General features: G+C 55.4%; 2 protein-coding genes across 3 annotated transcripts in view; one reads left to right on the top strand and one right to left on the bottom strand.

The window, feature by feature from the left end:
- Window positions 1-25,337, bottom strand: part of MFSD10 (major facilitator superfamily domain containing 10) — a 631,579-nt gene that overhangs the window by 321,191 nt on the left and 285,051 nt on the right. The window lies entirely within an intron of this gene.
- The window catches only part of RGS12 (regulator of G protein signaling 12), a 108,197-nt gene that overhangs the window by 15,703 nt on the left and 67,157 nt on the right, over window positions 1-25,337 (top strand). For both annotated transcript variants that reach the window (XR_004298272.1, XM_032395580.1), the window contains exons 2-3: window positions 5,097-7,074; window positions 20,010-20,126. Coding sequence is in view for 1 of the 2 variants with exons in the window: in XM_032395580.1 (XP_032251471.1) it covers window positions 5,194-7,074; window positions 20,010-20,126 (1,998 nt within the window). In the remaining variant the exon portion in view is untranslated. The remainder of the gene's footprint in view (window positions 1-5,096; window positions 7,075-20,009; window positions 20,127-25,337) is intronic.

Here is a 25,337-nt window from a genome sequence, read left to right on the forward strand (position 1 = left end):
CCATCCATCCATCCATCCATCCCCCCATTTATCCATCTATCCCCCATCCATCCATCCCCCATCTATCCATCTATCCCTCATCCATCCATCCATCCATCCATCCCCCATCCATCTTTCCATACGTCTGTCCTACTCTCTGCCCCCACCATCACTGGAGCTGTGTTATTGGGGCTGTGGTAACCCGTTGCTCCTGCAGAAGCAGCCTGTTGCAGACCACTCCCTGAGGTTCAGCATGACTGTGGTTTGGGGCTTGTAATGAAATTGCTATGTTTTTCTTTGTCGGTGGGGCTTGAGAAAGCGGCCTGTCCCCTGAGCACGGGTGGGGCTGGGGAGTGTCCCCTTTGCTCTGGTAACTGCAGGACCCCTCTGCTCTTTCTTGCAGTTTCTTTCTCTCAGTCCTCCTTTTCTACTTTTTTCTAACATCAAACAAGGCCAGACATCCCACCAAATGCTTAAGTCTGGCTTCGGTCTCAGCTGCCTCCAGGGTTCTCTGAAGAGAATGTTGTGTTTTCCATATCATGTATAATTTAAGTCATACGACCCAAATACACCCTACAAATTTGGGGAACCCTTTCTGGCTGCCTTCTGTGGGTGATGTGGTGACAGATGAGCAGAGAGACTTGTCACCGAATTATCCACATGTTTTCCTCCCCTCCGTTCCCACTTCTCCCCTTGGCAGCTCCGGGTCGACCCTCTTGGTGGCCTAGCGCTTCTGCAGCGGATGTCCCCAAGGGAAGTGGGGGGAGGTGGTGCCTGAGGGGTGTTTGGTGCCGTGGTAGTGCCTGGGTGGTGGCTGGGGGTAGCGCCCAGACACAGTGGCCTTGGGGGGGAGGGGAGGAGCGGGGCCTGCTGGTGGCTGGGTCCCAGTCAGAGAGGTGGCACGGTGCCGCCAGGCTCCTGCGGTGAGGGGTCGGGCTGTGGGAGGGACCGTGGAGGTGGACAGTGCCTGCTCTCTCAGCCCCAAGGCTGTCTCTGCTTCCGCCGAGGACCCCCTGTGTGGAGCTAGAGAGAGCTGGGTTCCAGTCCACCTGTGACACCCATTAGCTGTGCAGCCTCGACAGCTTACCTCTCAGTGTGTCCATTTGCTCATCTGCAAAATGGGACTAATCGTAGCAGCGTTGCTTGTGGACACACGTGTTACCACATGTAAAGTCCTGAGGACAGCCCAGGCCCGTGCCGAGCACGGAGCCCCGAGCACCGAGCACCGTGTGAGGCCCCCCCCGCCAGTGCTTCTGCACGTCCCGCTTGTCCTCGGTGCGTTGGGCACTCCCTGCCTGGAAGTTGTCAGCCTCCCCCCCCGCCCCACATGCTGTTCTGCACGGCTTTGGTCTTCGGCCCTGGGAATGCCTGTGGCCTTTGGTGGCAGAACCGTGGTGCACTGGGGCGGCGCCCTCACAGATGCGCCCCAGCATGGGTGGGGGTGGAGGCCGAGCCGTGCGTGCTCTGCCCGCAGACTTCCCCTGCGGGGCACCTGAGCACAGTGCGGGCTGGTGGCGCTTCGCCCCATCTTGCTCCTCCCCCTCCCCCCTCAGGCTTGGGCCTTGGGCTGCTGAGGGCCAGGCCCCTCCCGGGGGCTTCTGGGTCTGCGACGCTGTGGGGCACAGGGTGGGTGCTCCCTCGGTGGCCCTGAGTGGAGAAACTCAGCAGACGGGACCGTCTTACTCTGATTTAAACCTTAGAGAGGAGTCGGGAGACAGCTGATGTGTGTTTGTAGGTCCTGCTCGTCTGAATGACGCGTCGGTAAAGGAATGACCATGTCATTTGGTGACGAGAGACTGATCCCGGTAGTGGGCGTACTGAGGGGACCCTCATGCCCCATCTGTGCTGGGAGGAAGCTGTCGCTTCTTTCTGAGCTCGCTTCCCTTTCCTGCACAACGGGGAGGCCGGATTGGAGGATGTCTCTGTCAGCTTGGGCTGCCAGAACACTGCCCGCTGAGCGGCTGGAAGCACACCGAGGCCCAGGTGCCCGCAGGTCTGGTATCTGGCGAGGGCATCTCCTGGTTCCGGGTGGCCGCTTTCTCGTGTCCTCCTGTCCTCATCTGACAGAGAGCAGGGGCGGAGGTGGGGAGGGCCTTCGTCCCCTCCTCCCCATCCTGACGGCGCCACCCTCCTGATCTCATCTACACCTGATCGCTCCCAAAGGCTCTCCTCCAAATACCCGCACACCGGGGTGGTAGCATTTCAATGTCCCATGAATTTGGAGACACACACATTCAGCCTGGAGCAGCTGATCTGGAGGCAGGGTGTTCCACGTGTTGCTACCTGTCAGAAGCACCTGGTTAGGTGGGGGCAGGGACCTTGTCAAAGCAGGTGGCTCAGACCTACTCACCCAGAGTCTCCTGGTGGAGGGAAGGGACCCGGGAACTGGCACTTCAGCAGCCCGGATGGGAGAAAGCCAGTGGGAGCTGGAAACTGTGTCCTATGGTTTCTTCTGAATTTCACTGCCTGCTCATTTTACTATTAACTGATGCAGTTTAAGGAAAAATTCACCTGTAGGCTGAACTCATAACATGTGGTTATAGGTATTAAGATATTACTTATATGACTTAGAAACATTTTTTTTTTGGTGCAAGCACATAGAAGACTACTACTTGGTGTTAACCTTGTACAGTGCGAGGACTCTGATGTTTGGATGAATTACAAAATAATTCTGCATGTAACACTGGGAAATCCTTTCTTTCATAGAGGCGACACCTGTTGGCTGGCAGAGACAGCCAGGTGGTCTTCTGTCACTGGAGGAGCGCCACAGGGCCTCGCCGACCCCTGTCCTGGGAGGGTTCACAGTGATGGCCGGCAAGGGCCGGCTCAGCGGCAGCCCCGTTGTGCTGTGTCCTGCACCTGTGTGCCCCCTCCCCAGCAGTAGGGCGATTCCCCTGGCATGAGTTTCTGTGGCTGGGAGAGGCTTAGAACAGCCCAGCTCTGTTCTCTCTCAGCTCTGGGGGTGGCAGGTCCAAAGTCCGTCTCACCTGCTATAGTCACGGTGTCGTAGGGACAGTCCTTCTGGAGGCCCCAGGGGATGGTCTGCTTCTTCGCCGTTTGTGGCTTCTAAAGGCGCCCCATTCGCGAGCTCTGTGGCCCTTCCTCTACCTTCGCCGCCTGCCACTCTGATCTCCGCTTCTCTCTGACGCTGGCCGCCCTGCAAGTGGCCTGGGCCTGCCCGGATCATCCAGGATAACCTCCGTGTCAGGGGCCTGCAGCTGACCGTGGCCGCGAGGTCTCTGGCCGTGTGAGGCTACTTCCCAGCTCCCCGGTGGGGGGGGGTGAGGCATATTTGGTGGGGGAGTACCATTCAGCCTGGAAGAGCCCCAGTGAGGAGACCCACAAACACTATTCTTGGCCAACTTTAATATACACGTTCTTAATGATGAATATCAAATAGTTAAATATCCAGTCATAATACTTAAATGATTCACGTATCACCACATAGGTATTAAATAGTACGGTAGTTTAGAAATAAATTGTTCTTTTATCACTCTTGCAATAGGGATGATTTTATTCAAACCCACGTCCTGCGTACCATGTCCTCTGTGTCCCTGCGTCCGCCAGTGGGGTCCCCCCGGAGCACACCCTTCAGTCCCCCCAGTTCCTTCTCTCGTGTGTGGCTGTGCGGGACTTGGAGTTAATGCTTCTGTGACTGCAAACGTTTCCCAAGATGAAGAATTCTCCTAACAGCTTAAAACAATTACTTAAAAAACATACACTCCTTAAAAAACATGATCTCTATAATATTTTGGGTCCATAACATGATTTACTATATTGTTTTTTAAAGTGATCTTTGAAGGGCTTTGTGCAGCAGGAGCCCCCCCCCCCCCCCCCGCAGGCCCGAGCCGCCCTCCAGAGGCCCACGCAGCACAGGTGTCCGGTCCTGGCCATCAGGAGCCTTCCCGGCTCCCCGGCTGTGCCTCCCCTGTCCGCGCCAACGCTGTGGTCGGTGCCGACACCCCTTCCTCCCGGGGGTCTGCGGTTTGGGCCGAGCCAGGGAGAGGGGCCTGCGGGACCAGCGCCAGCGAGAGCCCTGCTCCGCGTCTCTAACGAGCTTCCCCAGCAGACAAGACCCCACACGTGTTGTCACAACGCGCTGCCGGGAACAGAGCGTGTCCCACCTGACTCCCCGGGAGAGGATACTGGAAGCTGGCACCTGCTTCCTCTGGACTTCGTCCCCTCCTTCCCCCCCACCCCGTACCTTTCCCTTCGCTGATTTTGCTTTGTATGGGTTCACTGGGATAAATCTCAGCCGTGAGCACGACTATATGCTGCGTCCCGTGTGTCCTCCTAGCGAGTCATCGACCCTGGGGTGGTCCTGGGACCCTGACACAGGTTTGCTGACAACCAGTACTTTTAATGATGAAGTCATCCCCTGGAACAATTAAGTATCATATTCCTTTGCTCTTTTTGGTGGTTTTATCTGTTCTATCCGATGGCCTCTGTAATTGACTGAGGCGGTTTTAGAGTCATGCGTTTTCCCCGCATGATACCTTGTTCAGAAGACATTAATCGAAGGAGGGTGGTGGAATATGAGAGAACATAAGCTAACTCTTTCCTGATGGAGAGCTGCTTGTGAAGGAGGGGTTTGTGACCACACAGGCGCCTTTCTACCCAAGTCTGTAGCTAGCCCTGCTTCTCACTCTGCCTCTGCCTCTCGGGTTCAAGTGCAGACTTTGATGTGCTGGGTCTGCTGGGGAGCCTGAGAGCTGTTCCCGGACGCCGCCGGGCTGCTGGTCCTCAGACCACACTTCGAATGGTAAGGGTCTCGAGGGGTCTTCCCTATCCGCCTAGACAGGCAGAAGAAGGCAGGCGAAACAGTCCAGGTTCCGCGATAGTCCTGGGTTCCTCAAACCTAAGGGGGGCTTAGCCTCATGTCAGTGTTGGAAAGGGTGTCAATTCTGGGAAACACGGTCTAGTCTGGAGGGAAATTTCTTAGCCTGACTTAGGTTGACTGTATGTAGATACCGCTTCTCCTTCACTTGGACATTTCCGTGGTAACCAGAGACTCTGTCATGGTTTTTGGGATGAGTTCTCTTCTTATGTTTAGGTACTATGCGTAAGCAATAGAAATATGGGATCTTTAGTAACAAGCTGTTTATTTTCTTCCTTAGGGCATTTCAAGAAGAAGTACGGTAGTGTCCAGCCTTCTGTGAATGATGGATCCCCTGGAGTAAAGAATGATGCCCGTGGTCTTGCGAGCTCATCGGGATGTATAGAGCAGGGGACGCAGTGGAGCGTCCGCTTCACGGGCCGGCGCCCCCTCGCATGAGGAGTGTGGAGGTGGCTAGAGGAAGAGCAGGGTACGGATTCACCCTTTCCGGCCAGGCGCCTTGTGTGCTCAGCTGTGTCATGAGAGGGAGCCCCGCAGATTTTGTGGGCCTCCGTGCTGGTGATCAGATACTCGCTGTCAACGAAATCAACGTGAAGAAAGCGTCCCACGAGGATGTGGTGAAACTGATTGGGAAGTGTTCTGGCGTCCTGCACATGGTGATTGGTGAAGGCATGGGCCATGTGGAGTCCTGTTCCAGTGATGAAGAGGTTGGATTTTATGAAGGAAAAGGCTGGTTGAAGCCCAAGCTTGATTCCAAAGCCTTAGGTATCAATAGGGCAGAGAGAGTGGTTGAAGAGATGCAGTCCGGTGGAATTTTCAGTATGATTTTTGAAAACCCTAGTCTTCGTGCAAGCACTTCAGAGCCCTTGAAATTGAAACAAAGATCCCTTTCCGAGTCAGCTGCTGCGCGATTTGACCTTGGACGTGAAAGTATAAGTCATCCGAATCCCAGCCTGCTCTCTAAGGAGGAAATATCAAAAGTTATTCATGATGATTCTGTTTTCAGTATCGGACCCGAGAATCCTGAGGATTTTGCATTAGATGCAAGTATCTTGAACGTCGCCATGGTCGTAGGCTACTTAGGTTCCATCGAACTTCCCTCCACAAGCTGCAACCTGGAGTCGGACAGTTTGCAGGCCATCCGTGGCTGCCTGCGGCGCTTGCGGGCCGAGCAGAAAATCCACTCCCTGGTGACCATGCGGGTCCTGCACGACCGCGTGCGGCTGTGCACCGACCAGGCCGCCATTCTGGCCGAGTACCCGGCTGAGAAGCTGGCCTTCAGCGCTGTGTGCCCAGATGACAGGAGGCTCTTTGGGCTTGTGACCATGCAGAGCAGCGACGATGGGAGCCTGGCGCACGAGGAGGAGGGCGCCTTGCGGACTTCCTGCCACGTGTTCATGGTGGATCCAGACTTGTTCAACCACAAAATCCATCAAGGCATCGCTCGGCGGTTTGGGTTCGAGTGCACGGCCGACCCCGACACCAACGGCTGTCTTGAGTTCCCGGTGTCCTCTCTCCCTGTCCTCCAGTTCATCTCCGTGCTCTACAGAGACATGGGCGAGCTGATCGAGGGGGTGCGGGCCCGGGCCTTTGTGGATGGGGATGCGGACGCCCACCAGAACACCAGCACCAGCAGCAACAGTGACAGCGGCATTGGGAATTTCCACCAGGAGGAGAGAAGCAGCCGAGTGCTTGTGGTTGACCTGGGCGCCAGCTCGAGCAGGCACGGCCCCAGCAACGGTGGCTGGGAGGGTGCGGGTGGGAGGGGCGCCCAGCCCTGGGCCGCCCCCTGGAACGGGGCCTTCTGCCACGACGCCGAGGGGGGGCCCCCGTTTGAGGCCGCTCCGCAGGCTGACAGGTGCCGGGACTTCAGTAAGCACTTGGGACCCGCTGCTCACGCGGAGGTTCCCCCGGCCTCCTTGCGGAGCTCGGTCCCTCCTTCCAAGAGGGGCGCTGCCGGCCACGGCGGGGGTTTCGGCCAGCGGTGGCTTCCGGTCCACGTCCTGCAGGAGTGGCAGTGCGGACACGCCAGCGATCAGGAGTCGTACACGGACTCCACCGACGGGTGGTCCAGTGTCAACTGTGGCACGCTGCCCCCTCCCATGAGCAAGATCCCCGCCGACCGCTACAGGGTGGAGGGCAGCTTGGTGCAGCCCCCGCTGAGCACCCAGAAGAGGGACTGGTCCAGGAAGGCTTTTGGGATGCAGAACATTTTCGGTCCCCATCGACAAGTTAGAAAGACGAAGGAAGACAAGAAGGTAAGCCTGTTAGGTGCGGTTCAGGAAAAATGAGCTCGATACTGTAGCTCAGTCGATCCCCGATGGGGTGATGCATGTTAGTTGACAAGTGTCCGGGCCTGGCTCCCCCTGCTGCCCTGGGGCCTCTCTTGGCCAGCGCAGGACGTCGTTTGCTTACGTGCCGTAGGCTCCGCGCTGCCCGCCCTCTCGCGGGTCCTGGGCAGGACATCTGGGCGGGACAGGTGATGGGGGAGGGGCCGTCACTTCTCACCGCCGGGTCCAGGCCCTCCTCCCTCCTCCTGCCCTTTCGCACTGCGGGTGCCTAGGAGGGTCCTGTCCCCGGGCCCCTTCGGAGCCCATTTTAGCACGCCCTTTTGAGGAGAGAAAATTCCTGAAGCACAGAGACGGTTGACTTCAGGACAGGGAGCTTCCCAGGGTGTGGATCCATCTCTGTTTCCTTCGTCTGGAAAATCCTGCTGAGAAAAAAATACCAGCCGACCTCAGCAGTGGGCTGGTGGCTCGCGCTCCTTGCTCGCCGCAGGTGCGCATCAAATGGCGGGGGCCCCACTTGGCGCAGCGCCCTGAACGTCCTACGTCCGCTGTGTCCCTTGGGGCCTTTGCCTTCCCCCCAGGAGCTCGGTTTGGAACACGAGGGTGGGCGTCAGCGTGCAGGACCTGGCTCAGCAGAGGGTGGTGGCCAGCGGCGCTGGGGGGACAGCTGAGCCGCCGTGTGAATGACCCGCTGAGAGGTGGAGTGGCGCCTGGCTCTGGTTGTTTCCACGGGGCTTTCCTCAGGGGACTTTCATGATTTTAAACACCTTTTCTGTGTGTTCACATTTTTGTTCTCGACAGCTGAGAGTCTCACAACACAACCGTCTGAGGGCTGCCGGCTGGTGAGGGCAGGGTCGGGGGTGCAGGAGAGCTGGGGGGCTGCCCGACGAATACTCTGTTCACGCCCGTACCCTTCCCAACGCAGTAGTTTTCACTGTGCACCACATTAAAGGACACTTCGAGATGGAGGGAGGACAGACGCCCTGGCTCTCCCTCCCCCAACGGCCATGGTCACATTCTGACGGGCCTAAGGTAGATTTTTATCTTTATAAACAGTTGTCATCATGTGGGTTTTTGGCTCAGTTCCTAAACCGCTGCCGCCAGCCGTTCTGCCATCATGACACCCCTTCTCTTGTCCCCCGCCTGAGCCGCACATGGCCTGGGATCTTGGGGTGATGGCCCCGGCCCCTCTCCTTCCCGTCCGCCCGCACGGGGCCGCACCTGAGCCTCCCCACCCCCGCCCCTGTCAGCTGGGGCGGGCGGCCGAGGGGAAGGCCCGGAACGCGGTCGGTGTTACCTGAGATGGGAAAATGCACCGTCCCTTTGAGCACATATCCTACAAACGTGTCTCCCCTGCTGGTGTGGAAGTGAATAATGGCACTGCTGGTAAGAACGGGCTCGTTTCTGTTCAGTGCTGAATAATATTCCACCGTCTGGAGGGACCACAGTTTATTTATCCATCACCTGCTAAGGACGTATTAGTTGCTTCTGAGTTTGGGGAGTTATGAATAAAGGTGCTGTTAACACCTGTGCGCAGGTTTTTGTGTGGACGTGAGTTTTCAGCTCCTGCGGGTAAATGCCAAGCAGCTTCATCGCTGCCTCAGATGGTAGATGTTCAGTTTTGGAAGAAACTGACAGACTGTCTTCTGCGATCCCACCCCCTCGGACGGGCGCTCCCGAGGCTCCGCATCCTCTCCAGCACGTGCCGGTGTCAGGGTCCCGGGTTTGGCCGCGCTCACGGGTGTGCCTCGTTTGAATTTGCATTTCCCCCGTGACTGTGAATTTGAGCACCTTTCGTAGGCTTCCCTGTCATATGCTTGCAGTCTGTGGCTTGTCTTATTCTTTTCTTTTTTTTTTAAAGATTTTTATTTATTTGACACAGAGAGATAGCGAGAGAGGGAACACAAGCAGGGGGAGTGGGAGAGGGAGAAGTAGGCTCCCCACTGAGCAGGGAGCCTGATGTGGGGCTCGATCCTAGGACCCTGGGATCATGACCTGAGCCGAAGGCAGATGCTTAACCGACTGAGCCACCCAGGCGCCCCTTGTCTTACTCTCCTGACGTGGTCTTTCCCAGAGCAGAACGTTTTAGTTGCAATGAAGTCAAGCCGACAGGTTCTCTCTCTCATGGACCAAGCCTTCGGTGTTGTATCTGAAAAGGCCTCACCAAGCCCCGGGTCATCTAGCTTTTCCCCTGTGTCATCTTCAAGTTTTCTAGTTTTTTATTTCGCATTTAGGTGTATGATCCACTTGTTGATTTCTGTGAAGGGTGGACGGTCTTTGGCTAGATTTATTTTTCTGCATAGGGCCGTCCCATGGCTCCAGCACCGTCTGTCCAAGATGCCGTCTCTGCTCCCTTGTGTTGCCTTTTTGCTCCTTTTTCAGAGATCAGTGACTATTTATGAGGGTCTCAGGCTTGAACACAAGTGTAGTGAGAAGGAGGACCTGGCTGTTAGGACTTAGGCTGCAACAGAGCAGTGGAGTCGGGCTGTCTCTCGTGTTGGGAGATAACAGGAAGGTGCTCAGTGTACCGCGGACCCGGGTATGGGGTCTGTGAGCTCGTCGGGCTGGGCATCTTTATTTTCATTTTACTGACAAGGAAAGTCAGGTTTATATGCGTTGGAGGACTTGGCCATGTTCGAGTGCAAGTAAGTGCTGAGACTCAGACTGCGCCGGGGTCTGTCCGGCCTCCTACATTAGACTCGTTTGTACGACCTGTTGTTCCTTTGGTCATCTAAAAATAAGTAGCCATGAATGGTTCTTGCTATAATCTCTTAAAAGTTATCAGTTACTCTTCGCTCCGTGGATTCTCCTGGTTGTTAGCTCTGCCTAATCCCACGGCCTCCCTTGCCTCCAGAGGTTGTGAGCTGGTCTCCTGGTGTCCCTCCTGGAGGCGTGTCAGAATGAGGAGGACAGGCCAGGAGGGATGAGGGAAGTGGTCGGAAACGGGGAGAGGAGGGGAGGCAATGGGAAGGCAGAGGGGTGCAGCGGAGGCCCCAAGTTTCTCCCATTCTTCTCCGCCGTAGCCGTGGCTTCCTTTGCACGCAATCAGGCCGTATCAGTGGGGCTTCAGCTCGGAGACAGAAAACACCAGGATCTGAGCAGGGGAACAGCGTGGAGAGGTGCTAAGGAGGCCAGAGGTGGCGAGCTGCTAGGAGGGAGAGCCCTCGGGGACCCTGGGGCAGGCCCCGCAGCAGGGGCCGGGCAGGGGCCAGTAGGGGAGAGGCGGGGAGCTCAGAGGCCGCTCCCCAAGGCCAGGCGGCCCCTGCCACAGGGTCTCGCTGTTCCCCTGGTGACAGTGCAGAAACCGGGGCCACTGCGGGACTGGACAGCCATCCCCGAGAAAAATGGCCCAGCACTCACTCACCACCACCTGGAAGACATGCAGACCCAGAGCCAGCTCCTGTTCGACCGTGACACCTCCCTCCCTGCGCTGCTGACAGAGCCCCCATCGAGCCAGCAGGCGGCGAGAAGGCCGTCGCGTGGCCGCTCCGCATCTGCCCTGGGCAGAGTGGGGAACACGTTGGAGCTTTGCCTCCCCCCAGACCACATCTCAGCCCCCAGCTCTCCCTGAGCCAGTCTTGGCCGTCTGTGCCCGAGGGCTGTTTCTTGGGCTTGTGGGGCAGCACTGGCCTGGACGGCCTCGTGGCTCCTTCTCCCTGGGGGCAGCCTGGGGAGGGACACGCTCCCCCTGCCCCAAGATGGCCTTTCCTGGTCTCTAGGCGCTTCTGACGGCCCCCACGCTCTGCTCCTGTCGAGTCAGCAACTCGCGCGTGCTCCCACACGCAGCCTGCTGGCCCCGGGTGCGCAGGAGGAAGCCCACCGCCAGGAGTGCCCTTCACAGCCCCGTCTCTTCACTGCCTGCCTCGGCCCGTGCTTTTCTCTCTGCCTCCTCCGTCCCTTCCCGCCCAGGCTCAGTCCAGACCCTGGCCTGGGGGAGCCCCACTCCCGTGGAAGCCTGGAGACCAGCAAGCCACGGGGACGGTCACTCCCAGTCCTGCCAACAGCCGAGCGCCAGCCCGGGTGCACTGAATGTTCTAGTCTGGGGGGGCCTGGGGAGGCCGGAAGAACGAGGAACCGGCGGGAGTGGGGGTTCCTCGGAGTCGCAGCCTAAGTGGAGCCTACGCGGGTGATTGCCCGCTTTGTTTACTTTGCTTTTCTTTTGCTGGTGTCCGTAGCCAGAGATACAGAAGGGAGCCTGTGACTAATGTGGAAGAGAAAAACCCAAGACCTTGAAATGCTGTTTTGTAGCATCAAAAATGATTCCATTACATTTAATTTGAATCAGGAATATTTCATTCTGCTTCTTTGACAATGGATATTCTAAGAATAATATTAATTAAAATATCTGGATAAGTAGCAAAATCCTCATTCTTAAACTTGGCACATAATGGATTTTGGAAAATTTTGAAATGAAAGTATGTTCATTATGATACCATCTAAGGGATTTATTGTTGCTATTTTGAAACGAATTAATAAATATTTTAAAATTTCTCAGTTTAGTTTTTAATATGAACATATCAATAGATGGAACCCACAGAGACAAAAGCTCTTTGGGGTCCTCAGTAGTTTGTAAGGGGGTCCAGGCCTCCTGGGACCCGTGTTTGAGGACGGGTGCCCCGGGGACACTTTACCCGTCTGCAGGACAGACTTTCAGGAGTGAGTCACTTCCAAACTGGCAGTGTTGGTGGGCACCTAATAAATACCTTTTTGATTGAATAAGATGAAAAAGTGCTGAAAAAACAGTACCGTAGGCTACCTGCGCTCATTTAAAAGCAGTGTGAGTTTCAGTGCGGTCACAGTGGACGGGACGAGCGGCCTGAGCCCCGGGGAGGACGGCTTCCCGGCCGGCTGGCGTGGAGGCCGCCCCTCGCCAGGTCCAGGGTCCTCTGTCGCCCTCCTCCACCTGCGGCCTGCACCTGACCGTGAAGGACAGGATAGCATCACGCCCGCGCTGCAGCGGGCGGTCGAGTCCCGGCCCCAGCCGTGCTGCTGTGTCTGCCGTGCCAGGCGGGTCCCAGGGTCCCAGCGTGGTCCCCGCTGCAGGGAGGCTGCAGGGTCGCGTGAGCCGCCCGGCTGCGGGTGTGCGCAGTCCCACAGCGGAGGCGGCGGGGAGAGTGGGCGGGGCGGTCTCTGCCTCCCGCGGGCGGCGGGCACCCCTGCATGGGAAGCTCCCGAGGCACACAAAATACCCGTATTTAATATAATCCCATTTCCGTGTAAAAATTTCAACACCCCTCAAATAAACCTGTATGTTTTAAAGTGTACAGGTGTTTATATGTAACTATATAGAACAAATGCAAAGGAAACACCCCCAACTCGTAGTTACCGTGGCGGGGGCGGGGGGGGCGTAAGGGAAAACTGAGGACGGTCCAGGACATTTTAGTTTTATCTTGTTGTACTTTGATTTTTTATTATGGGAATAGGAACATCTTTTACTTGCTAAAAATCCCTTCGGAGAAAAAAAATTATTTTTCCGAATTCTTCTGATAAGGACAAAGTGAGGCACGGCCCCGGCAGCCACCGGCCGGTTTCCGTGGCACAGCTGGCAAGCGGTCGTCACCCGTGGCGCCAGCAGAGCTCTGCGACCGACAACAGCGCCGTGCGGGCTTCCAGTACAATGTCAGGAAGTTTTAAAATAGATCGTAAAAAAACCTGGACAATAGGCCAGGGCGAAGCCCCGCGATTTCAGTCCCTCCGCAAAGAGCGGCTTTGCTCGTTACCCTGTGGAAGCGATGCCGAGCGACGTGGCATCACTCTCTGCCCCGAGCCGCAAGGAAGGGAGGCCGACGGTGACGCAGGGCCCGCGCGGGCAGCTGGGGGCCGGGGCCGGGCGGCCGTCGGGCGGGGAAGCCTCCGCGGCTCTGCGGGGCCGTCTCCTCTGCAGCACCGGGGGTCCGTGCTCTGTGGGGACGCGGGCCCGGGGCCCGGCGCTGGCGGAGGCAGCGGGAGCAAAGGGACAGGGCCACAGCGCCGCCGCTTACTGTCCTGCTCGGGTTTTCCGTGGCTTCGGGCGAGGCGGGAGTACTGGGTGCTAAGCGGCCCCCGTGTTCCTGCCGGCGTCAGGAGCCGCGGCGTCCGGTACGAGAACGTGCTCTGTCCTGCCGCTGCTCTCAGCTTCGTGGGGACGGCCGCCTTACTCATCGTCCCGGGCCCTTGCCCTGATTTCCCCCGCGTAGTCCGCAGCCGCCGCTCATTCACTTTCACCGCGACTGCACCACCACACACACGCACGCACGCACTCTCACACGCACACTCACACACTCTCACAACACACACACGCACACTCACACACACACTTACAACTGCACACTCACACTCACACATGCACTTACACATTGACTCACACTAGCACACTCACACACAACACACGCACACACTCACACTCACAATCGCACACTCACACACTCACACCCACACGCACTTACACATTGACACACACACTAGCACACTCACACACTCTCAAACACACTCACACTCTCACACCACACTCATACACACACTCACACTATCACACACACATTGATTCTCACTCTCACACTCACACACATGCACACACACATACACACACTCGCTCTCACACACATACACTCAAACACATACACTCACTCTCACACTCACACGCATATACTCACACATACTCTCATACACACTCTCACACTATCACACACTGTCTCACACACTATCTCACACACACACACCTTTCACACACTCACACATGCATATACTCACACACACATACACTCTCACACCTCACTCACACACACTCTCACATACACACTTACACACTCACACATACACACTTTCACACACAAACACGCATATACTCACACACTCACCCTATCTCACACACTCTCACACTCATATACACGCATACACCTTTCACACTCACACTTTACACAATACTCACAACTTTCACACACACAACTCACACACACACACACACACTCTCACACACACACACATACACTCTCACACACACACTCTCTCACTCACACACTCTCTCTCTCTTTCACACACTCACACACCCCGAGCCATTTAAAGAATGGCGGGTGCTGCTCTTGTGGGCGCCCTGCACCCATCTCTGTCTCTGGCTGTATGCATGAAGGGATTTCCCGGGGTCTGTCCAGAGTGGAACGGCTGGTCCATAGCAGTGCTTGTCCATCTTTGCAGGTAATGGCCACGTGTTGAGTTTTTAGCATTTGTATTTGTTTGTATTGACGAGTTACGCCAGGTCTCTGGAGCAGGGACAGATTGGATTACTGAACTATAACAAGCACACTGTTCCCGGCGCTCAGTCCTTGCGCCTGGGCCCTTGCAGTGACAGCCACGTTACGTGTCACCCTGTGCACACCAGGGTTACACTGGAGGTGAGGAGCCCCAAAAACAGGAATCAGGGAGCTTATACACATGTTGTACCCTCCTCCTCCTGAGAGAGGGGGGAAACCCTGGCTCTTTAAGCAAGTTTCCTTGGAGACAGAAGGGATAACCCTGGGTTTTCCCTCCTACCCTTTGCAGTGTAGATAAATGTCTCTGGGAGTGGAGGCTTGACAGGTTCTCCCAGATGAGTTCTAGCCTCACCTCTGAAATGTGAGGACTTACCCTGAGGAGGTGTATCTCTCCTGAGTTTACCCTGCCTGTTCCCCCATAATTTAATCTCCCAAGTCCAAGACTGGGAGACTGTGGGTCCAGGTCCCATGCCTCAGTTTCCCGACAGTCCCTTGCCACTAGCGTAAGCGCCCAGACTGCCACTGCACATCCTCACCAGCACTCACCCTCACTGGGCTTCTTACGTTCTTGCCAGTCTAGTGGATGTAACGTGAGATCGCACCGTGGCTTTTTTCCTGGAGATGTGGATTCCTTTTTGTTGAGGGACCTGCTCAAACTTATGCCCACCTTTCTCTTGGGTTGTCTCTTCTGCTTGATCTGTCGGAGTTCTAGATGCTGGCTCTTCATCCCGTGCCGATCGCGTTGCAACCTTCACAGTTCGTGGCTTGTATTGTTCACTTGCTTTGTGGGGTCTCAATGGACAGAAGATCTTGACCTTCATGTCAACCATCTTGTCAGTCTTTTCCTTATGATGTAATGCATTTATCACTAACCTGAGGTCAGGAAGACTCTCATTCTCTCTTTTTTCTTCTTTTTTTAAAGATTTTATTTATTTGAGAGAGAGAGAGAGTGCACAAGTGGGGTGAGGGTCAGAGGGAGAAGCAGACTCTCTGCTGAGCAGGGAGCCCAATGCGGGGCTCGATCCCTGGACTGCAGGATCATGACCTGAGCCGAAGGCAGATGCTTAACTGACTGAGCCACCCAGGTACCCTCTCTCTTTTTTTTTTCTTAAAAATCTTTGCACTTGATCTTTTTGAATGGAATAAGGTGGCTGGCAAGTTAATTTTTTTCTCTCTCGGGACGACATTGGAGCTGCTGCTGTTGCTAGAGCGCTGCATCCGTCCTGCCCTGTGGCTCAGCTGTGCCCTTTTGCATCACATGTTCACATGTGTGCGGGTCTGTTTCTCAGTGCTCTACTCCCCACTGTCCACACCTCCAACAATTCTTTCCTTTTAAAATTGTAGCTCTGTAATGAGTCTTTATATCTGATATGGTGGATCTCCCTAACTTATCTTGGCTATGCTGAGCTTTGCTCTTTTATATAGATTTTATAGTGAGTTTGTAAAGTGTCCAAAAATGCTACTGACATTTTTGTTGCCATTGTATTTTCATCTGTAGACCAATTTGGGAGAACTGACATCTTTAGAATATTAAGTCTTCCTATCCATGAAAATGGTATTTCTCTCCATTTATTTAGGCCTTATTTTCTTTATAAAAATTTATAACTCCCTTTATAAATATCTTTAATTAGGTTTATAGATTTATTTTTAGAGCCTCCCTTCTGCAATCAGCTCTGGGACGCTGGCGTCTGTGTCCCCTTCCCCTGGCCAGCTGGGTCCCCATCAGGCTCTGCCCCCAGGGGTGCTGAGGAGTGGCCGGGGGAGGAGGAGCGTCCTGCCTCTCCCTGCCTGCTCCCCCCCCACGTTGCCACGGTTCCTCGTTCCTCACCCCAGTGAGCGGGCAATTCTTTCACCTGCAACCCCTGAGCTCAGTTTTGGTCTCCTCCCTCCCCCGGGGGCAGTCACCTGGCCCCTCAGACACCAGCGTGGCCACACCCCCTCCAGGTCTGGGTCCTCCTCTGGCTGCTGAGTTTAAACCCCTCCCTCCTCTTTGGGTCTTTGTCTAAGCCCCAGGGGTGCAGCCACTTCCGCCTTGGCTATCTCCTGACCTCCTAGGGTCTCTGCTTTTCCAGGTCTCTGATGTCTGGTTAACTGTTCTTCCCAGGGAGTTCTTCCCGTGAAAACCACTGGTGTGGTCTTGCTTTCTGACTAGACTCTGTCTCACGCACCAGGAGCAGTGTGTCAGCTGGAAGTCTCACTCTTTAAATTCTCTATGTTCCCGCATTTTAGAAAAAGCTTCAGATGATTTGGTCTCTATCTTGAACCAAACAGTCTTCTTTGTTAGGGTCTATTTGTTCAGTAAGCGCTTACTGAGCACCTGTTATGTACTGGGCCCTGTGGGAGGGAGGGGTGGGGGCATAATGTGAGCAGGACAGGCACCCCCTGGCCCCACCGGGGCTGATGGTCTAGTGTTTAGATTCTTGGCATTAGGAGTTTCTGGTTCTAATTGTAACTAAAAAATGACAGACGGGGGCTTGCCCCAGGCCCCTGCTGGGTGACCATGAGCAGGGGCTTCGCTAGCTTCCACATTCTCCTGTGGAGATGGAGGAGGTTGGACTGGCTGGTCTGGGTCACTGCTTGTGCTGAAACGAGCCACCTGACGCAGTGGCTCTGTGGGACGGTTCAGCATTGGTGCCGAGTAGCCAAGGCAGTTTGGCACCCCGGGCAGTGGGGTTCTGCCCTCCCCCCATTTCCACCCTGGAGAGAACCGACACCTCTCAGCCTCCCTGAGGGCCCTCCCGCTCATGGTTTGAGGTGACAGGAGCCAGGTGGGTTGTTTCTCCCACGTCCTACGCGGGGGCCAGGCACACGGGAGGGCCCTCTGGTTCTTCTGGAAGCCCGGCTGTACGCCCAGCCCTGGGTCCATCTCTGGCATGGCTGCCGGTGGTCAGGCCATGTTCTCCATGCCCAGAGCTGGGGCGAGGTGGAGTCTGCTCCCGACGCTGGGCCACGGCCATGTGACCGTGACAGTGTGCTCCGTCTGTCTCTTTCACGTGTCCAAGCCCACGGCGTCTGCCTGCGGGACCAGGTGTCCACCACCTGCATTCACTCCCGTTGGTGGCTGGGGGTTCCAGCACGTTCCAATGCCACGTGGCCGGCCCAGCCCAGCCCAGGTGTCCTTGGCCTCCGGGGCTTCCCAGTGATACTGCGTTCTTATCACAAAGCCATGTGCTCGTTACCTCCGCTCCCAAAATAAAAATACAGAATCGCAAATACATGATCTGTACAAAGGTTCATCTTGTGTGTGTTTGGAGCCTTCTTTGGTTTAGGAACAGACTAAAAGCATTTCCCATAGTGTGACTTCGGCTGCAGCAAAGGCACTTGGATGGCTGCCTGGCTTCCCGTGGCCGAGAGTGGCTGGCTCCCTGCTGCTGGGCCCTCAGTCCCTGGACGATTTGCTCTCTTTCTCCCAGCACTGTGCTGGGCCGTAGGTGTTCAGAAGACAGAGGGCCCTGCTTCTGGGGGAGTCTGTGCTAACAGGTGGGGAGGAAAAGAGCGCAGCCTCGGAGGGGGGCCCCAGGACAGCCCCTCAGGCAGCGCAGTTAGAGGTGGCCTCTTAAAACAGGTGGCCTGGGGTGGAGGACTGACGGGAGGAGAGGCAGGCGCCCAGAAGGGTCTGGACGGCAGGGACTGGTGCGGCAGCCTCTGAAGGGCGCTGAGCAGGGGCCACCAGGCAGGTGCGCGGGGACCACACTGCACAGGTAACCTGCTAGCACGGATCCCCTTTGCATCTTGTTGGGATGTTAGGGTTTGATGAGCATAGTGGGATGTTTCATTGCCAGCCCTGAGGACCCTGTGCTGCTGGTGGTGGCCATGGTGCGTCTGGGACAGGGACCCTGGGCTGGCTCGGCCTTTTTCTTCAAGCCTATTGATTGTCCTGTTCCTGAGACAGTTCCTTCCTCCCTCTCCCCTCCCTCCCTCCGTCCTCCTTCCCCCTCCCTCCCCACCCCCTTCGCTGTTTGTGCCACTCCTCTTTGCTCGGTTCAGTCCTTTGTGCTCACAGCCGCACACAGGCTGCCCTTTACTCGGCTTGCACACCATGTCAGCTGACTTTGCTGAGGTGGCCCTGCCAGTGGCGTCTGCAATGGCCTTGCCGCATCTGTCCGCCGCGGCGTTCAGCCTCACCTCTGCTCCGGTCAGCCTGGCCTGTTCTAGCCGTCCCGGCGTGGAGTCTTCTGTGCGGCGCTGGGCTTGCGGTCCGCCGTGTAGCCTCCAGGGGCCTCTGGTTTCCTCCAGAGTGTCAAGTGTTCAAAGAGCCCACAGCCACCCTGTGGCCATCTTCAGGTGGCCCCTCCGGAGGCCCGATCGATCGGGGGTTCCTGCCCCGGGGTCCGGCGCACTGGTTGTGCTCGGGGAGCGCTTGCCGAGAGCCCCGTGGCAGCGCGGAGCAGACGAAGTAAAGGCAGTTGCTCTTGGCTCCTACATTACTTATTCATAAAAATCGAGGGATTAAAAGTAATGTGTTCGTTGTTGCTCCGGTTCAGGCCGAGTGGCTGGGGGGGAGCGGAGGTGAGAGGTCCGGCTCTGGGTGTGAGTACCAGGGAGGGGGGGAGCAGCCAGGGGTGCGAGGAAGCCAGGGGGAGGCCGGGGAGGGGAAGGAGGAAGAAGCTGCTCACCCCTCCCTTGGAGGCCCCTGTGGCCTGAGGTCCCAGACAAGGGGGAGCGAGTGAAGCGAAGGCGGTCGCATTGCTGAGGGCACCTCGAGTCTGCATCAGGAATGTCAGGGGACAGCAGTCCCGGGGGTGTGTTCTGCCCCCAGGCAGCCTAGTGGCCTGGGCACAGGTGCAGCCCCGGGGGACAGAGAGGGACGGTGGGATCGAGGGTGTGTGTGAGGGTTGCGGGACGCTGAGACCCAGCCCACAGAGCTCTCCTAGGCAGGGCCGCAAGGGTGGCCCTTTCTGTAGGATGCCCTGGGGTCTCAGCAGGGGGAGAGCTGACGGGACTGGAGAGCCTCACAGTCTTTAGAAAACACGTGAACGTCCTTTATGCCTGAAATCGGTCACTCAGGATTTCAAGTACCCAGGAAATCAGAGATTTTCAGCTGTGATGCTTTTTATATTTAAAATGTGATGCCTTATTTGTTGGACCCAAATCACATTTGGGGAAGTGTCCAGCATAATGACAGGGAATTAATTCTGGTCATTTCCCGGAGAAAAGAACAAGATGTTTTAATGGCCAGTTATTTCATGCACCTGAATTGGTTTGGTCTTCAGACACCAGCTGAATGTCTAAGGATTCTTTAATTCCCGAAAATGCCTATAAAATTATGCAAAAGCATAATCTTTACATTTATAGTTATTTCTCTCCCCACACACTTTAACTTTTCCCAAATATTCACACATGTTTTTTCATTTGCTCTTGGTAGCAGCCTTTGGAGGCCGGCTGGTGGGGCCCCAGTGTGTGGTTATGGGGTGGTTATGGGGTGTGAGCTGGGGTTGTCCTCGGGGTCAGAGCTTCAGTGGCAGGGCAAATATGTGGAGGTCCTGGGGTGACTTTTGTTTTCAACTTTGGATTTTTATCGTGGTGACACATGCAGAGCGTGACACTGACCCCGGGTGACGCTCCAGTCTTGCTCGCCTCTGTTCCCCAGCGCCTTCTCCTCCTCAGGGTAGTGCACCTGGCAGAACTCAGCACCTCTTCCCAAGAAGGTAACATGATGTGTTTTTTCTTTGTGTTTAGGGCTCAAAATTTGGGCGGGGAATTGGACTCACTCAGACTTCTCAACGCACCTCTGCCCGGAGATCGTTTGGAAGATCCAAGAGATTTAGTATCACTCGCTCCCTTGATGACCTTGAGGTATTTGATTTCAGTTTTTCTCTTTCCTTCATCAGGTTTCTTACATTGAAATGAACATCAATCGTGCAGATACACCTGAATCTTTCTGAATCCCGTCCCGATCCTACCGCCCTCCCTCCCTCTCCCTTGGTACCCGTGATCTGCAGGTGGGGCGGCTTCGACTGCCCATCCAGGCCTTTCCCGCCCCCGCGCGCCCCTGCAGAGCGCACGCCGGCTGTCGCGCTGACTTCCGTGTGGCCAGCGTGGCTATAAACGCTTTACGCATGTGAGCTGGGCTCGGCCCTCACAGGAATTCTGAGGGAGCGCCTCTCCTGGCCCCTTCTTCAAAGATCGGGTATGGATTCACGGAGAGAGTCTTTGCTTTTATCCACAGTCCTTACAAAAGCGAACAGACTTGACTTTGAGAGCCGTTGTAGGTCCGCAGAGGTGCACCAGAAGGCACGGAGCCCCCTGCGCTCTCGGCTCGCACCGGTGTGGCCCCGGGACACTGACGAGCCAGTGTGGACGCGGTCTTGTTAGGCTCACGGTGTGCGTGAGCGGCCACTCTCTGTGCCGTGTGTTCACAGGCTGTGGACAGATGTGTAATGTCGCACGCGGGGTTTCACTGCCCCGACAGCCCTGTGCTCTGCCTGGTCACCCTCCCTTCTCCCCCTGAGCCCTTGGCAACCCCTGATCCTCCTGTGGATCATTGTGTGTTCTAGTGCTTTACCCAGAGTCTCACGCTGCCCCCTTTCCCATGCTGCCTGGCGCCTTCCAGACCGACCCTCGGGGCCTTAGTCCGGTGTGTGACTTGTTACGTGGCATCCCGCTGTGATTGTGCTGGCGGTCCGCTCGTTCTGCTGTCGGCGGACACCCGGTGGGAAGCGGGGAGCCCTCTCCTCCGTGCGGGGCCTGGGCGCACGCTCTCGCACGGGCCCCTTGAGCACCTGTGGGGGCGAGGGGGCCAGCCACGGACTGCTGGGTGACAGGTGGCCAGACGCCGCTCGCAGGGGCCGCTCCCACGCAGCTCTGGTCACCCCTCCTCTCCGGCACCGAGCGCTGTCAGACTGGAATTTCTCCATTTCAGTGGAAGAGCATCTTGGTTACTTTGCATTTCACTGATGACGAGTGAGGCCGAGTGGCCCATTGCGGGCTGTCTGGCCAGTCAGGTTCTCGCCGTTCTGAATTAGCAGCCTATTCATATCCTTTTTCTATTTTTAAAAAAGATTTTGTAGTACTTCTTTCTATATTATTCTGGATATGGGTCCTTTGTCAAATAAATGTTCTGAAAAAATGTTTGTGGCTCATTTCCGCCTTTGTTTAGGGTGTCATTAGTTATACGTATATTTAATTGCAGTGAACTGTTGTAGCATGAAATTCCCTGCTGTTGTGTCCAGCTCAGTGGCATCACGCACATTCACAGTGTCGCACGGCCTTCCCCACCCTCCGTCCCCAGCACTCTTCCTCTTGCAACACGGAAACTGTCCCCGTGAGACACGGACTCCTTGTCCCCCTCCCCTAGTCCCTGGTGCCCACCGCCACACTTCCTGTCTCTGTGGTTTTGCCGACCCTAGGCCCCTTCTGTTAGGACAGTCATACAGGATTTGTGCTTTTGTGTCTGGCTTATCTCACTGGGCACAGTGTTCTCAGGTTCTTCCACGGTAGCAGGTGGCAGAACGTCCTTCTGTTTCCTCCATTTTGTCCACCTTATGGGTAGTCCACACTGTGTCCATCTGTCCATCCAACAGTGGACGCTTAGGTTGCTCCCACCTTTTGGCTGCCATGGAGAATCCTGCTGTGAACACGATTGTGCACATATCTGTTTGGTTCTATTTTAAAAACTAACTCTAAATAAGATCATTTCTTACAGACTGAATAACGATAAACTGAAACAAACAAACAACTTTAGTTGTTTCTTGCTTAGAATAGTAGGTTAATTTGTGTTTTCATGTGAAATTGGAATCATTGACTGTTAGAGCCGGAAGGGGCCTTTGAAACCACCTCATCTTTGAGGCTGGATGTGGGGGGGTTGTCAGAGTCGGAGGGCGGGCCCGGGGCAGGAGGGAGGGTGCAGGCCCGGAAGCTGGAGCTGGGCCGGTGGTGGGACCCCTCGCCCACGGTCTTGTGGTAACTGGGGGCAGCTCAGGCCAGCATGCCGTGTTTGGTCAGCAGTGGTCAGCACCCATGCTCTCGTGGAAGAAGCAGAGTGTGCGTGCCACACTCGTGGCCGTGCTCAGGCAAGGCCCGGTCTGCCGGCTGGGGGCCCTCAGAGTGGTGCTGCTCCCACCGGAAGGGGGGGTCTCGACTAAGCCCACGTTCTCAGGTGAGGCGGCTTGCCAGGTGTTATGTCTGCGTGTTTCTGGAAGGGGCGTGGAAGGGGTCTGAGCCACCGCGAGTGACGAGGTAGCACCAGCCGGGCTCGCGGTGGCAGCCTGTGGTCAGACCTCCATGTCTCTGACGTGGGCCCCGGCCCGCTCAGGCCGCTGTGGTTGTTGCTCACTTCTCCTCGCCCACGAGGAAGTGCCGGGGCTTCCCACCCCACGCCACCCGCCGTGCACCGTGGTCTGTGCTCTTGATTGAGGGCAGGCTGGCAGCTCCTGTCTTTTCTCTCTGACCTTCAGATCAGCTCCGCAAGGAGCTTGTCATGATCTCTGTTGTACAGACAGGGAGACTGAGGTGCAGGTTCAACAGCATTTTCCAGGCCATGCCAGGCTGCAAAGCTGTGGTCTTTCTGCCACATCTGGGACCTCTCACTTTTGTTAAAGTGGTACGATAGAGACATAAGATTGAATCTTTGCTATTTTTTTTTCTGTCTGAGGATTTCAAAATGTAGAAGCTGCACATAGCTTTCGTGAACCCTCGCCACTGGTAAGCCTCTTTCTACGGGCAGCTCGTTTAACACATTGTCGGTCTGTCCTTCCCTTTGTTATTCTTTAGCAGGTGTCCTAGGCGGTCTCTGAGACTGTCCCAGACTCTTGGTCTTCACTGCCTTGTATGGTCCCCTCCCCAGAGGCACTGGCTTTCACGTCAGCCTTCAGCTGGTGCTTACTCATCCTGGGCCCTTTAGGAACATCCTCTGCACGTGGCACCCTGCCAGGGGCCTCTGCATCCCCTCGGCCACCACCAGCCCGGCTCCTCGTCACGAGTCCAGTCTCGAGTCCACTTCCCGGGGCCCATCGGCACGCCAGCATCTTGGTTGTGTCCCCTGGAGGTAGAGTCAGATGGGGAGCTATTTAAGCCTGGGACAATGAGGAGGACCCAGGAGGGCCATAGAAAATGGTAAATGTGTGGGTCAATCCAGATGAATGGTGACTGTATAAAACAAGAATAACCATGTTTTGTTTGGTTTAAAAATATATCAATTTACCTGACAGCACAGCAGTAGTCTGAGCGCTGGGAGAGGGGACGCGGGGCGCAAGGGTCGGGCGCTTACCTCAGTTTAATCAAGTTAATCCTTGATTCTTATAACATGAGGATGCATGCTGTAATCCTTAGGGTAACCTGAGACCATAAAATACTGAGTAATTTTAGGTTGCAAGAGGGGAAAATGGAGTTATAAAAAACAGTCAACTCAGAAGAAGGTGAGACAGTTGAGAGGTGAGAGGACAGGAGGGCGAGAGCAGGAAGCTGCTGACGAGAGGCGGCGTTCACTAGAGCGCTGGGTGACGTCCAGATATGTCAGTAAGTACATCAATTTTATTTATTTATTTATTTATTTATTTATTTATTTATTTTAAGATTTTTATTTATTTGACAGAGAGAGAGACAGCGAGAGAGGGAACACAAGCAGGGGGGAGTGGGAGGGGGAGAAGCAGGCTTCCTGCGGAGCAGGGATCCCGATGCGGGGCTCCATCCCAGGACTCTGGGATCATGACCTGAGCTGAAGGCAGACGCCTAACGACTGAGCCACCCAGGCCCCCCAGTACATTGATTTTAAATGAATTCAATATTCCAATTAAAAAGAAAAGATGGTCAGCCTGCGTGAAAAATCTGATTATACTCTTACTAGAGACACGTGTAAAACTTGAGGACACAGAAAGCGATCAGAAGAATGAGAAAAGACTCACCGTGCAACGCTAATCAGAAGAATGTGGCGGGCACCTGGGGACGACTCCCAACTTGGCCTCCTGGACCACATGCGGCGCTGCCCCCGATGAGCGCGTTCTCTCCACTCCCTCATGGGACGTGTATGGACGTTGACCACATGCTGGACCATAAAGCAAGTCTCAGCAGCTGCGGAGGACTCCTGACAGAGTCTGTCCCCTGCCACAGCCAGGTGGACTGGAATCCAGCGGCGAGGAGGCGGGCCCGCACACCTGTGGGTACGCGATCCGCCAAGCACTCTGTAGTTGAAAGGAGAATCCCTGTGGAGGTCGAGGCAGATTGGGATGATGCTGAAACACATGCATCTGACCCGTGGCACCCAGCTGCCCCCGTGCCAAGGGGGCGCTCACAGTGCTACGATACAGGCATGAGAGGACTGAACGTGGAAGGTTGTCTGGAGCCTAGAGAGAGAGCGGTGAGACTGACCTGGAGGCAGTAGAGGCCGGGCAGTGAGGGAGGCAGAAGCAGAAATTAATGAAACAGAAAATTAACGGACTGAACCAGCAAAAGAGTCCCTGAAGTTGGGCTTACTTCCCAACTCTTTGTATGAGGCCTCCAAAACCTTGGCGCCGAAAGCTGATGAGGCCCTGAGCGGAGAGGGGCGGGGTGGGGCTGCCCAGCGGGAAGCACAGGTGGAAGGACGTCACGCCCTCGACAGACGACAGCCCAGCAGGTCACATTCATTCCAGGGACGTGATTTTTTTCATACCTGAAAGTCAGTATAATTGACCACATTAACAGAGGAAAGTAGAAAAATCGTCTGTCATCTCAACAGAAGCAGGAAAAACATTTGGGAAAAGCCAGTATCCATTCATGGTAAAAACAAAACAAAGCAAAACAAAGCAAAATGGAAATTAAAGGGAACTTCCTTAATCTGACAAGGATATAAAAACCCCGAGAGCACGCAGCATCCTTAAGCTTTCCCTGTGAGGTCAGGAGCAAGAGGAAAGATGTACACTGTTACCGTGTTGTTCAAGTGTTTATCGCCAGTCTCAGCATACTAAGAAAGTAAAAACAACAGAAATTTTAAAACCGCAAAAAAAAGATGAAAGTGTTCTTATTCTTATATGATGTGATTAGGACGTCAAAAATCTAAAAGAATTTATAGAGTCATTATTAAAATTAATG

The sequence above is a fragment of the Phoca vitulina genome, unplaced genomic scaffold (genome assembly GCF_004348235.1).
Source record: "Phoca vitulina isolate PV1807 unplaced genomic scaffold, GSC_HSeal_1.0 scaffold85, whole genome shotgun sequence".
NCBI classification, from domain to species: domain Eukaryota; kingdom Metazoa; phylum Chordata; class Mammalia; order Carnivora; family Phocidae; genus Phoca; species Phoca vitulina.